At 44.9% G+C, this 15,246-nt stretch overlaps 1 protein-coding gene across 1 annotated transcript in view; it reads right to left on the reverse strand.

Annotated features, from left to right (window-relative positions):
* Nucleotides 1-524: 524 nt before the first annotated feature.
* Nucleotides 525-15,246, reverse strand: part of SLC15A2 (solute carrier family 15 member 2) — a 63,757-nt gene continuing 49,035 nt past the window's right edge. Inside the window, exons 20-23 of the mRNA XM_063429188.1 lie at nucleotides 6,065-6,155; nucleotides 2,046-2,198; nucleotides 1,337-1,441; nucleotides 525-1,098 (exon numbers count right to left, since the gene is read on the reverse strand). Of these exons, the coding sequence (XP_063285258.1) occupies nucleotides 904-1,098; nucleotides 1,337-1,441; nucleotides 2,046-2,198; nucleotides 6,065-6,155 (544 nt within the window). The 3' untranslated portion in view covers nucleotides 525-903. The remainder of the gene's footprint in view (nucleotides 1,099-1,336; nucleotides 1,442-2,045; nucleotides 2,199-6,064; nucleotides 6,156-15,246) is intronic.

Consider the following 15,246-nt stretch of genomic DNA (forward strand, 5'->3'; position numbering starts at 1 on the left):
TAATAAGAAGAAATTGCTGCATGTGTTGCTACGAATCCAAATACAACTCACGAGGTGCCGTAGGATAGACAACGTTGTTTGTCAGGTATGGGGTCATTTCTTCTGGTATTAGCGATGGAACAGGCGATGTGGTGTCCAAAGCCGGTAGGGAGAGGTAGGCCCTAACTCCGTGCTCTCCTGCCCTTCTTAATAGTTTGAAAAAATCATTTGTAAAGTATGGAATCGGATCCTAAATTACTAATTTCTTTTCCTATTGGATGTGAGAGGACATGGTGGTTTCTCTCTCCCACGGATAGATAAGCTCTATAATCTCTGCTTTCCGTGTCATAAATAACTTTTTATTCATTTTTATTTTAGTTGTTGTTACCTTTAGACTTGGTAGAGGTTCCACCATATAATTACCGCCTTCTTTCTTTATTCACTGTAATACTTGTTATTGATAGTATGTGGATTGCCGTTGGGGTATCACATACACGTTGTGATATCTTTATGCACTGCAAAAATAAAGAATTAAAAAAAAAAAATAGAAACAGATATCTGTATAATTTTATTTATAATATCATTAAGATTTACAGAAAATTCGAGGTAATAAACTGTTTTGTGTCCATATCTGTATTAATATAATACTATGAGATTTGTTCGGAGAAATTGTCAGAGTATGTCGTCCAAAAATCTCTCTTGAATTAAAGTGCTGCATATTGGGATTCCCGTCTGCTCGCTCCCTGTCCGTGGACTACTTGAACAGTAGTATTCAAGGTTGGGTTGTGGACAAGGTGCTGAGTTCGTTATTCAATTTAGCAATTCATTAAAAGTAACCATTACATGTCTGTAAAATAATTTTGTTTTTTTAAGGGAAGAAAATCTGGATGAAATATATACATCTCGCTCTTGCGTTTACGAATTTTAAATCTTAGTTTTCTTCTCTTCGATGTTCATTTCGTAGAAGTTAACTGGTAATGGCTTCTTCTCGAGCTCCCCTGCGCTCTCGTCCTCCTCTTTTAGGTCATCTGGATTTACAGGGACGTAGAAATATCCCATGATGGAGAAAATGATACTGACGGCGATTAGAAGGGCAGCAAACAGGATAAACTCGGCCCACTGCAAGACAAGACATGCCATGACTACATTCACAAAGTGACCCGACAGAGTGCAAGTCCAACTACTGACACCTAATGGTCGAAGAAGACATGGCGGGCGTTTCATTGCTGCCATAATGACATTTATTCTCTATATCAATAGATGCACTTTGTGTATCAAGGATTTCTGTAATATCCCAGAAATATAAGGGAAATGTTTCTCCGATTGACTCTGCTAAATTACTAGGGTGAACACTTACCTGCTCCAGAGATCCCGCCTGAGCGACAATGAGCACAATAACGTTTCCAAAAGCAACGGTCAACAGCCATCCCGCCTGCAGGACGGATTTCATGCTGGGCGGCGCCTTCGGGACGGAAAGGGTGGATTTTAACAAATGTAATTACCGTATATAACAACAAAGGATTAATAATCAGATAATTCATCTTGATAACACAGGGCTGAGCATTTTTGGAGATCGGCAGAGATTTCATCAGCTAGACTGAGAATTTATGCTGAAGGCGTGCCATGGGGGCTTGTGCTTAAATGCATAGTGGCCCCCCTGGCCCCTGTAGGTCTCCACCTGTGCTCTGGCATCCGTTTGAGTTATAGTTATTAATTTCAAACGTGGGGGGAGGGGTACCAAAGCATTTTCTGCCATCTGACTGCTATTATTAATTGCCTCTTAAAAAAGTCAATATTCTCATTAATTAACAATATATAAATTTAACATGATTCCCCTGCACAGGATCTCACAATGTGCTTGCCCTGGTGATCATCTATTGCCTAGTTTATTTTTTTTAGCCATCCATAATGTTCAATATTATTTGAAACATTTTATTAATTTTCTTACCATACTATGACTTCAGATTACTGAAAGCAATAAAAAAATATATATATACATTTGTAACTATTTTTTTCTTGTCTGTTTCCTTAACGTGGCCCCTTGGAGGGCAGAGACGGGTTGTTACCTGGGAGTACGAGAACTCCAGCCCTGTGACAGAGAACATAACCTCCCCAGCGCTGAGAAGTACGTATTGTGGGATCTGCCAAGCCACGTGAAAACTGTTAGCTTCAACATCTTCTGTCTTTTTGAATTCGATGGTTTTCGTGGTGGGGTTTCTCTAAATGAAAAGAACAGGCATTGCTGAGACATGAGCTGCATGCATTTACCTATTAGTTAATATTAGCTGAACTACCCATGAGTCTTTGTATGAAATAGCCAGAGAATCTTGGGTGTTGTAGTTCAGCAAGATCTGGAAGCCCAGAGTTTGGAGAACCCTGGTCTAAACCGAGGATAATGAAGGATGGACAGGGCATGTTTTAGGCCAAAATTAATTTCTGCTAAACTATTTTCCCAAATGAGGTATTTTTGCTCTAAAATTTGAAATTCCATTGTCAGTTATTCACAATTAATGTTTTAACAAAGAAACCCCATAAGAAACAAAATATTTAGCAGAAAAGCAAGTATCGTACACCTAGATCTGTACTGAAACAGGGAATCATTATCATTGTGTGAAAATACTCACTTTTACGTTAAATCAAAACGCTCCTCATTTTTTATTACGAATAAATGTCTGCATGTATAATAGCCTCTGCATGGAGAACAAACACTGCTTATACTTTGCAGGTAACCGAGTGTCGACCCAAAAAGTATTTAAAGATAACTTTGCTCCCGTTGAGTAAGGGTGTATGTTTTATATACGCACAGAGACACACACACACACACACGGGTTTATCATTTCAATGACAGTAAACCATGGAGGCAGAATAACTGAATACATTGGATACTATTTCGTGTATATTGGCATTGCCTCCTTGGTTAGAAAAGTAAAGTATTCCCAATTTGTTTTATTTTTTGTGTGACGACAGGTTCGTTAAGTAAGTGCTTAAAAAAATCAATAGCCTCTTCTTTCTTTTCAAAGTTCCTACAGCCCCCCAAGTAATAGCGACCATATTGACCTGTGCAAAACTGTGTGGTTTGAAATTCTGTACACAGCGCCAGATTTACGCAGTAAGATAGCAAAAGGCTGCCCTCCCACACACAAAGTTTTTGGATGTTTCTACACAAAAGGTTTAGAGCTTTTAACCCCTTAAGGACACAACTTCAGAAATAAAATGGAATCGTGACGGAATAGTTCCGTTATTTATTATTATTATTATTGCCATTTATATAGCGCCAAAAGATTCCGTAGCGCTTTACAATATTATGAGAGGGGATTTAACTATAAATAGGACAATTACAAATAAACTTACAGGAACAATAGGTTGAAGAGGACCCTGCTCGATCGAGCTTACATTCTATAGGAGGTGGGGTGTAAAACACATTAGGACAGGAATTTGCAATCAAATAAGGTGGACTGCCCTTTAGGAGAGGGCAAGAGACAGGTATGTGAGGTATTGGTTAGTCTTGGAGGCCATAAGCTTTCCTAAAGAGATGGGTTTTAAGGCACTTCTTAAATATGCAAGACTAGGGGAGAGTCTGATGGCGGTAGACAGGCTATTCCATAGGAAGGGAGCCGCCCGCGAGAAGTCCTGCAAGCGCGAGTTGGCCGTACGAGTGCGGACAACGGACAGGAGGTGGTCACGGGCAGAGCGGAGAGACCGAGAAGGGACATACCTATGGATCTGTGAGGAGAGATAAGAGGGGCTAGAGTTGTTCAATGCTTTATAGGTGTGAGTTAGTACCTTGAATTGACTCCTATAGCATACAGGAAGCCAATGTAAGGACTGGCAGAGGTGTGAGGTGTGAGAGAAACGACTAGAGAGGAAAATCAGTCTAGCAGCAGCGTTCATTATGGACTGTAGGGGTGCAGTACGGCTTTTGGGAAGACCAATCAGGAGAGGGTTACAGTAATCCATGCGGGAAATTACTAGAGCATGGACAAGCTCCTTGGTAGTATCTGGTGCAAGAAAGGGGCGGATGCAGGCTATGTTTTTAAGATGGAATCTACAGGATTTGGCAACATGCTGGATGTGAGGCTCAAAGGTGAGACCAGTGTCAAGTATGACGCCAAGACAGCGCGCTTGCAAGGATGGACTGATGTTGGTACCACAAACTTGAAGGGAGAGCGAAAGAGGAGGATCAGTATTAGGAGGAGGAAAGACAAGGAGCTCAGTTTTTGAGAGATTGAGTTTCAGAAAGCGGGAGGACATCCAGTCAGAGATGGAAGAAAGGCAAGCAGTGACACGTTGCAGGACGGCAGGGGAGAGGTCCGGGGAGGTGAGATATAGCTGGGTGTCATCAGCGTACAGGTGGTAGTGGAATCCAAAAGAGGTAATAAGTTTGCCAAGAGAGGCAGTATAAAGAGAAAATAGAAGGGGACCAAGGACTGAGCCTTGGGGGACTCCAACCGAGACAGGGCGAGGGGAGGAGGTATCATTAGAAAAGGAGACACTGAATGAGCGTTGGGAGAGATAAGAGGAAAACCACGAGAGGACAGAGTCACAGAGACCAAGCGATTGAAGAGTTTGAAGAAGGAGAGCATGATCAACGGTGTCAAAGGCCGCTGAGAGGTCAAGAAGAATTAGTATGGAGTAGTGGCCTTTGGATTTAGCTGCGATTAGGTCGTTAGTGACTTTGATAAGGGCAGTCTCTGTAGAGTGGAGAGGGTGGAAGCCAGATTGAAGGGGGTCAAGGAGAGAGTTGGAATTGAGGAAATGAGACACACGGGTAAAGACAAGTCTTTCCAGAAGCTTTGAGGAAAAAGGGAGCAGGGATATGGGACGGTAGTTAGAGAGGGTGGATGGGTCGAGGGATGTTTTTTTTAGTATAGGTACTACAGTGGCATGTTTAAGGTCAGCAGGGACGATGCCAGAAGAGAGCGAGCAGTTGAAGATGTGTGTTAGAGAAGGCACGAGACAAGTGGAGAGAGATCTGATAAGGTGAGATGGGACAGGATCGAGCGGGCAAGTGGTGGGGCGAGAGGAGCAAAGAAGAGCAGCCACCTCTTGGTCAGTAGCTGGGGAGAATGTCTGAAGGGTAGGAAAGGCATGATCTATGTGTGATTGAGAAACAGAAAGGCAAGGAGGGTAGAATTCTTTCCTTAGCTGTTTAATCTTGTCAGTGAAGTAAAATGCAAAGTTATCAGAAGTAAGGTTAGTTTTGGGGGTGGCCACAGCAGGGTGAAGAAGAGAATTAAAGGTGTCAAAGAGACGCCTGGGGTTGCGGGAACATGAACTAATGAGAGAGGAAAAATAGGACTGTTTGGCAAGGGCAAGGGCTGCACTGTATGAACACAATATGAATCTATAATGGAGAAAGTCTGATTGTGTACGAGACTTCCTCCAGGAGCGTTCAGCACAACGGGAGCATCTTTGCAGGTAGCGTGTTGATTTAGTATGCCATGGTTGGGGGCGGGTCCTCCTTGAGGTGCTTGTTTGGAGCGGCGCTGCAGTGTTCAAGGCAGATGTAAGAGTAGAGTTATATATGGAGATGGCCAGTGAAGGACAGGAGAGGGAAGGGATGGACAGCAGTTGTGAATCAATGTCAGCTGACAACTGTTGGAGATCAAGAGAATTAAGGTCCCTCCTGAGTTGAGGGGGGTTAGGCTGAGGTTGTTGAGTGAGGGGGTACGCAAGAGCAAGAGCAAGAGAGATATTAGATACTGTACATGCATAAGTGAAGATTAGGTCAAGGGTATTGCCAGCTACATGGGTGGGAGAATTTGCCCACTGCGATAGCCCGAGGGAGGAAGTCATTGAAAGTAGTTTAGTGGCTGCAGAGGTCAAAGGTGGGTTTATAGGAATATTGAAGTCCCCGAGAATTAGGGATGGAATGTTAGAAGAGAGGAAATAGGGTAGCCAGGCAGCAAAGTGGTCAAGGAAGAGAAGAGGGGAACCAGGGGGACGGTAAATAACAGCACTGTTGTGTGTCCTTAAGGGTTAAACAATATAGAAACACATACTTTTTGATTAACCATTTCCAAAACTAAAAAATAACCTGCATGATCTCTGTAAATTAAACTATTCATACCAGAAAGGACCTTACCTCTGTGAGGATTACAGTGTACGCTGCTCCGAAATTTAGTAATCCAATGTCAAATTTGTATTCGTCTTCAATTATGGCTTTTACTTCTAGTCTGATAAATTCAGCAAACATTGACATTAGATACATCACAACACCATAACCTTATAGCTGCAATTATAATACACTGTGTGCACCATAACATAATAGCTGCAATTATAATACACTGTGTGCACCATAACCTTATAGCTGCAGTTATAATGCACTGTGTGCGGGGAGACAGGGGACCTCCTTACACCATAACCTTATAGCTGCAGTTATAATATTTTTATTTATTATTGCCATTTATATAGCGCCAACAGATTCCGTAGCGCTTTACAATATTATGAGACACTGTGTGCGGGGAGACAGGGGACCTCCTTACACCATAACCTTATAGCTGCAGTTATAATACACTGTGTGCGGGGAGACAGGGGACCTCCTTACACCATAACCTTATAGCTGCAGTTATAATACACTGTGTGCGGGGAGACAGGGGACCTCCTTACACCATAACCTTATAGCTGCAGTTATAATACACTGTGTGGGGAGACAGGGGACCTCCTTACACCATAACCTTATAGCTGCAGTTATAATACACTGTGTGCGGGGAGACAGGGGACCTCCTTACACCATAACCTTATAGCTGCAGTCATAATACACTGTGTGCGGGGAGACAGGGGACCTCCTTACACCATAACCTTATAGCTGCAGTCATAATACATGGTGTGCGGGGAGACAGGGGACCTCCTTACACCATAACCTTATAGCTGCAGTTATAATACACTGTGTATGGAGACAGGGGACCTCCTTACACCATAACCTTATAGCTGCAATTATAAAACACTGTGTGCGGGGAGACAGGAGACCTCCTTACACCATAACCTTATAGCTGCAGTTATAAAACACTGTGTGCGGGGAGACAGGGGACCTCCTTACACCATAACCTTATAGCTGCAGTTATAATACACTGTGTGGGGAGACAGGGGACCTCCTTACACCATAACCTTATAGCTGCAGTTATAATACACTGTGTGTGGGGAGACAGGGGACCTCCTTACACCATAACCTTATAGCTGCAGTTATAAAACACTGTGTGCAGGGAGACAGGGAACCTCCTTACACCATAACCTTATAGCTGCAGTTATAATACACTGTGTACAGGAGACAGGGGACCTCCTTACACCATAACCTTATAGCTGCAGTTATAATACACTGTGTGGGGAGACAGGGGACCTCCTTACACCATAACCTTATAGCTGCAGTTATAATACACTGTGTGCGGGGAGACAGGGGACCTCCTTACACCATAACCTTATAGCTGCAGTTATAAAACACTGTGTGCAGGGAGACAGGGAACCTCCTTACACCATAACCTTATAGCTGCAGTTATAATACACTGTGTGCAGGGAGACAGGGGACCTCCTTACACCATAACCTTATAGCTGCAGTTATAATACACTGTGTGGGGAGACAGGGGACCTCCTTACACCATAACCTTATAGCTGCAGTTATAATACACTGTGTGCAGGGAGACAGGGGACCTCCTTACACCATAACCTTATAGCTGCAGTTATAAAACACTGTGTGCAGGGAGACAGGGAACCTCCTTACACCATAACCTTATAGCTGCAGTTATAATACACTGTGTGCAGGGAGACAGGAGACCTCCTTACACCATAACCTTATAGCTGCAGTTATAATACACTGTGTGCCGGGAGACAGGGGACCTCCTTACACCATAACCTTATAGCTGCAGTTATAATACACTGTGTGCGGTGAGACAGGGGACCTCCTTACACCATAACCTTATAGCTGCAGTTATAATACACTGTGTGCTGGGAGACAGAGGACCTCCTTACACCATAACCTTATAGCTGCAGTTATAATACACTGTGTGCGGGGAGACAGGGGACCTCCTTACACCATAACCTTATAGCTGCAGTTATAATACACTGTGTGCGGGGAGACAGGGGACCTCCTTACACCATAACCTTATAGCTGCAGTTATAATACACTGTGTGCGGGGAGACAGGGGACCTCCTTACACCATAACCTTATAGCTGCAGATATAATACACTGTGTGCGGGGAGACAGGGGACCTCCTTACACCATAACCTTATAGCTGCAGTTATAATACACTGTGTGCGGGGAGACAGGGGACCTCCTTACACCATAACCTTATAGCTGCAGATATAATACACTGTGTGCGGGGAGACAGGGGACCTCCTTACACCATAACCTTATAGCTGCAGATATAATACACTGTGTGCGGGGAGACAGGGGACCTCCTTACACCATAACCTTATAGCTGCAGTTATAATACACTGTGTGCTGGGAGACAGGGGACCTCCTTACACCATAACCTTATAGCTGCAGTTATAATACACTGTGTGCAGGGAGACAGGGGACCTCCTTACACCATAACCTTATAGCTGCAGTTATAATACACTGTGTGCTGGGAGACAGAGGACCTCCTTACACCATAACCTTATAGCTGCAGTTATAATACACTGTGTGCAGGGAGACAGGGGACCTCCTTACACCATAACCTTATAGCTGCAGTTATAATACACTGTGTGCGGGGAGACAGGGGACCTCCTTACACCATAACCTTATAGCTGCAGTTATAATACACTGTGTGCGGGGAGACAGGGGACCTCCTTACACCATAACCTTATAGCTGCAGTTATAATACACTGTGTGCGGGGAGACAGGGGACCTCCTTACACCATAACCTTATAGCTGCAGTTATAATACACTGTGTGCGGGGAGACAGGGGACCTCCTTACACCATAACCTTATAGCTGCAGTTATAAAACACTGTGTGCAGGGAGACAGGGAACCTCCTTACACCATAACCTTATAGCTGCAGTTATAATACACTGTGTGCAGGGAGACAGGGGACCTCCTTACACCATAACCTTATAGCTGCAGTTATAATACACTGTGTGGGGAGACAGGTGACCTCCTTACACCATAACCTTATAGCTGCAGTTATAATACACTGTGTGCAGGGAGACAGGGGACCTCCTTACACCATAACCTTATAGCTGCAGTTATAAAACACTGTGTGCAGGGAGACAGGGAACCTCCTTACACCATAACCTTATAGCTGCAGTTATAATACACTGTGTGCAGGGAGACAGGAGACCTCCTTACACCATAACCTTATAGCTGCAGTTATAATACACTGTGTGCCGGGAGACAGGGGACCTCCTTACACCATAACCTTATAGCTGCAGTTATAATACACTGTGTGCGGTGAGACAGGGGACCTCCTTACACCATAACCTTATAGCTGCAGTTATAATACACTGTGTGCTGGGAGACAGAGGACCTCCTTACACCATAACCTTATAGCTGCAGTTATAATACACTGTGTGCAGGGAGACAGGGGACCTCCTTACACCATAACCTTATAGCTGCAGTTATAATACACTGTGTGCGGGGAGACAGGGGACCTCCTTACACCATAACCTTATAGCTGCAGATATAATACACTGTGTGCGGGGAGACAGGGGACCTCCTTACACCATAACCTTATAGCTGCAGTTATAATGCACTGTGTGCGGGGAGACAGGGGACCTCCTTACACCATAACCTTATAGCTGCAGTTATAATATTTTTATTTATTATTGCCATTTATATAGCGCCAACAGATTCCGTAGCGCTTTACAATATTATGAGACACTGTGTGCGGGGAGACAGGGGACCTCCTTACACCATAACCTTATAGCTGCAGTTATAATACACTGTGTGCGGGGAGACAGGGGACCTCCTTACACCATAACCTTATAGCTGCAGTTATAATACACTGTGTGCGGGGAGACAGGGGACCTCCTTACACCATAACCTTATAGCTGCAGTTATAATACACTGTGTGGGGAGACAGGGGACCTCCTTACACCATAACCTTATAGCTGCAGTTATAATACACTGTGTGCGGGGAGACAGGGGACCTCCTTACACCATAACCTTATAGCTGCAGTCATAATACACTGTGTGCGGGGAGACAGGGGACCTCCTTACACCATAACCTTATAGCTGCAGTCATAATACATGGTGTGCGGGGAGACAGGGGACCTCCTTACACCATAACCTTATAGCTGCAGTTATAATACACTGTGTATGGAGACAGGGGACCTCCTTACACCATAACCTTATAGCTGCAATTATAAAACACTGTGTGCGGGGAGACAGGAGACCTCCTTACACCATAACCTTATAGCTGCAGTTATAAAACACTGTGTGCGGGGAGACAGGGGACCTCCTTACACCATAACCTTATAGCTGCAGTTATAATACACTGTGTGGGGAGACAGGGGACCTCCTTACACCATAACCTTATAGCTGCAGTTATAATACACTGTGTGTGGGGAGACAGGGGACCTCCTTACACCATAACCTTATAGCTGCAGTTATAAAACACTGTGTGCAGGGAGACAGGGAACCTCCTTACACCATAACCTTATAGCTGCAGTTATAATACACTGTGTACAGGAGACAGGGGACCTCCTTACACCATAACCTTATAGCTGCAGTTATAATACACTGTGTGGGGAGACAGGGGACCTCCTTACACCATAACCTTATAGCTGCAGTTATAATACACTGTGTGCGGGGAGACAGGGGACCTCCTTACACCATAACCTTATAGCTGCAGTTATAAAACACTGTGTGCAGGGAGACAGGGAACCTCCTTACACCATAACCTTATAGCTGCAGTTATAATACACTGTGTGCAGGGAGACAGGGGACCTCCTTACACCATAACCTTATAGCTGCAGTTATAATACACTGTGTGGGGAGACAGGGGACCTCCTTACACCATAACCTTATAGCTGCAGTTATAATACACTGTGTGCAGGGAGACAGGGGACCTCCTTACACCATAACCTTATAGCTGCAGTTATAAAACACTGTGTGCAGGGAGACAGGGAACCTCCTTACACCATAACCTTATAGCTGCAGTTATAATACACTGTGTGCAGGGAGACAGGAGACCTCCTTACACCATAACCTTATAGCTGCAGTTATAATACACTGTGTGCCGGGAGACAGGGGACCTCCTTACACCATAACCTTATAGCTGCAGTTATAATACACTGTGTGCGGTGAGACAGGGGACCTCCTTACACCATAACCTTATAGCTGCAGTTATAATACACTGTGTGCTGGGAGACAGAGGACCTCCTTACACCATAACCTTATAGCTGCAGTTATAATACACTGTGTGCGGGGAGACAGGGGACCTCCTTACACCATAACCTTATAGCTGCAGTTATAATACACTGTGTGCGGGGAGACAGGGGACCTCCTTACACCATAACCTTATAGCTGCAGTTATAATACACTGTGTGCGGGGAGACAGGGGACCTCCTTACACCATAACCTTATAGCTGCAGATATAATACACTGTGTGCGGGGAGACAGGGGACCTCCTTACACCATAACCTTATAGCTGCAGTTATAATACACTGTGTGCGGGGAGACAGGGGACCTCCTTACACCATAACCTTATAGCTGCAGATATAATACACTGTGTGCGGGGAGACAGGGGACCTCCTTACACCATAACCTTATAGCTGCAGATATAATACACTGTGTGCGGGGAGACAGGGGACCTCCTTACACCATAACCTTATAGCTGCAGTTATAATACACTGTGTGCTGGGAGACAGGGGACCTCCTTACACCATAACCTTATAGCTGCAGTTATAATACACTGTGTGCAGGGAGACAGGGGACCTCCTTACACCATAACCTTATAGCTGCAGTTATAATACACTGTGTGCTGGGAGACAGAGGACCTCCTTACACCATAACCTTATAGCTGCAGTTATAATACACTGTGTGCAGGGAGACAGGGGACCTCCTTACACCATAACCTTATAGCTGCAGTTATAATACACTGTGTGCGGGGAGACAGGGGACCTCCTTACACCATAACCTTATAGCTGCAGATATAATACACTGTGTGCGAGGAGACAGGGGACCTCCTTACACCATAACCTTATAGCTGCAGTTATAATACACTGTGTGCGGGGAGACAGGGGACCTCCTTACACCATAACCTTATAGCTGCAGTTATAATACACTGTGTGCGGGGAGACAGGGGACCTCCTTACACCATAACCTTATAGCTGCAGTTATAATACACTGTGTGCGGGGAGACAGGGGACCTCCTTACACCATAACCTTATAGCTGCAGTTATAAAACACTGTGTGCAGGGAGACAGGGAACCTCCTTACACCATAACCTTATAGCTGCAGTTATAATACACTGTGTGCAGGGAGACAGGGGACCTCCTTACACCATAACCTTATAGCTGCAGTTATAATACACTGTGTGGGGAGACAGGTGACCTCCTTACACCATAACCTTATAGCTGCAGTTATAATACACTGTGTGCAGGGAGACAGGGGACCTCCTTACACCATAACCTTATAGCTGCAGTTATAAAACACTGTGTGCAGGGAGACAGGGAACCTCCTTACACCATAACCTTATAGCTGCAGTTATAATACACTGTGTGCAGGGAGACAGGAGACCTCCTTACACCATAACCTTATAGCTGCAGTTATAATACACTGTGTGCCGGGAGACAGGGGACCTCCTTACACCATAACCTTATAGCTGCAGTTATAATACACTGTGTGCGGTGAGACAGGGGACCTCCTTACACCATAACCTTATAGCTGCAGTTATAATACACTGTGTGCTGGGAGACAGAGGACCTCCTTACACCATAACCTTATAGCTGCAGTTATAATACACTGTGTGCAGGGAGACAGGGGACCTCCTTACACCATAACCTTATAGCTGCAGTTATAATACACTGTGTGCGGGGAGACAGGGGACCTCCTTACACCATAACCTTATAGCTGCAGATATAATACACTGTGTGCGGGGAGACAGGGGACCTCCTTACACCATAACCTTATAGCTGCAGTTATAATACACTGTGTGCGGGGAGACAGGGGACCTCCTTACACCATAACCTTATAGCTGCAGATATAATACACTGTGTGCGGGGAGACAGGGGACCTCCTTACACCATAACCTTATAGCTGCAGATATAATACACTGTGTGCGGGGAGACAGGGGACCTCCTTACACCATAACCTTATAGCTGCAGTTATAATACACTGTGTGCTGGGAGACAGGGGACCTCCTTACACCATAACCTTATAGCTGCAGTTATAATACACTGTGTGCAGGGAGACAGGGGACCTCCTTACACCATAACCTTATAGCTGCAGTTATAATACACTGTGTGCGGGGAGACAGGGGACCTCCTTACACCATAACCTTATAGCTGCAGATATAATACACTGTGTGCGAGGAGACAGGGGACCTCCTTACACCATAACCTTATAGCTGCAGTTATAATACACTGTGTGCGGGGAGACAGGGGACCTCCTTACACCATAACCTTATAGCTGCAGTTATAATACACTGTGTGCGGGGAGACAGGGGACCTCCTTACACCATAACCTTATAGCTGCAGTTATAATACACTGTGTGCGGGGAGACAGGGGACCTCCTTACACCATAACCTTATAGCTGCAGTTATAATACACTGTGTGCGGGGAGACAGGGGACCTCCTTACACCATAACCTTATAGCTGCAGATATAATACACTGTGTGCGGGGAGACAGGGGACCTCCTTACACCATAACCTTATAGCTGCAGTTATAATACACTGTGTGCGGGGAGACAGGGGACCTCCTTACACCATAACCTTATAGCTGCAGATATAATACACTGTGTGCGGGGAGACAGGGGACCTCCTTACACCATAACCTTATAGCTGCAGATATAATACACTGTGTGCGGGGAGACAGGGGACCTCCTTACACCATAACCTTATAGCTGCAGTTATAATACACTGTGTGCTGGGAGACAGGGGACCTCCTTACACCATAACCTTATAGCTGCAGTTATAATACACTGTGTGCAGGGAGACAGGGGACCTCCTTACACCATAACCTTATAGCTGCAGTTATAATACACTGTGTGCGGGGAGACAGGGGACCTCCTTACACCATAACCTTATAGCTGCAGATATAATACACTGTGTGCGAGGAGACAGGGGACCTCCTTACACCATAACCTTATAGCTGCAGTTATAATACACTGTGTGCGGGGAGACAGGGGACCTCCTTACACCATAACCTTATAGCTGCAGTTATAATACACTGTGTGCGGGGAGACAGGGGACCTCCTTACACCATAACCTTATAGCTGCAGTTATAATACACTGTGTGCAGGGAGACAGGGGACCTCCTTACACCATAACCTTATAGCTGCAGTTATAATACACTGTGTGCGGGGAGACAGGGGACCTCCTTACACCATAACCTTATAGCTGCAGATATAATACACTGTGTGCGAGGAGACAGGGGACCTCCTTACACCATAACCTTATAGCTGCAGTTATAATACACTGTGTGCGGAGAGACAGGGGGCCTCCTTACACCATAACCTTATAGCTGCAGTTATAATACACATGTATTTATTTATTCTCCTCAGAAATAATTGTGGTATATAAATTATTATCGATTATCTGTCTAAAATGATCAGAAGAATTACGACAAAATATATATATTTGCTAAAAAGTACATTAATACCCTACTCCTAGCTGTGTGGTTTATAACAGATTTCCATAAAGCCGGCATGATACAAACATTCTTTCTTTACTGGAGTAAAATGCCACATACTGCAAATATAGCGGCTGGGCTGTAACCAGTCCTCTGTATTTCCAGTGGGCTTCTCTCTATCCTGACCACTCCCGTCTGGCTTTGCTGGACTGCCACTGTACCTAGAGCAGGGGTTCTCAACCCAGTCCTCAGGACCCCCTACCAGTCCAGGATTTGGAGATTACCTGGGTGTGTCTAAGGTGTTTAGAAAATGGGGGGAAAAAACACCTTAGACTCTAAGGTGTTTTTTTTTTCTTTTTCTAAACACCGTAGACACACCCAGGTAATCCCTAAACCCTGGACTGGTAGGGGGTCCTTGAGTACAAGGTTGAGAACCCCTGACCTAGAGACTTTTCGGCTCTATATGGGCCTCAAAGAGAGGAAAATTGAATTTGCACACCTCCCAGCAGTCCTGGATCCAGCAGGTCTGTCTCAGTCTTTGAGTCCTGTCCTGCCAATC

This window comes from Pelobates fuscus, chromosome 8 (genome assembly GCF_036172605.1).
Source record: "Pelobates fuscus isolate aPelFus1 chromosome 8, aPelFus1.pri, whole genome shotgun sequence".
In the NCBI taxonomy this organism is placed as follows: Eukaryota; Metazoa; Chordata; class Amphibia; order Anura; family Pelobatidae; genus Pelobates; species Pelobates fuscus.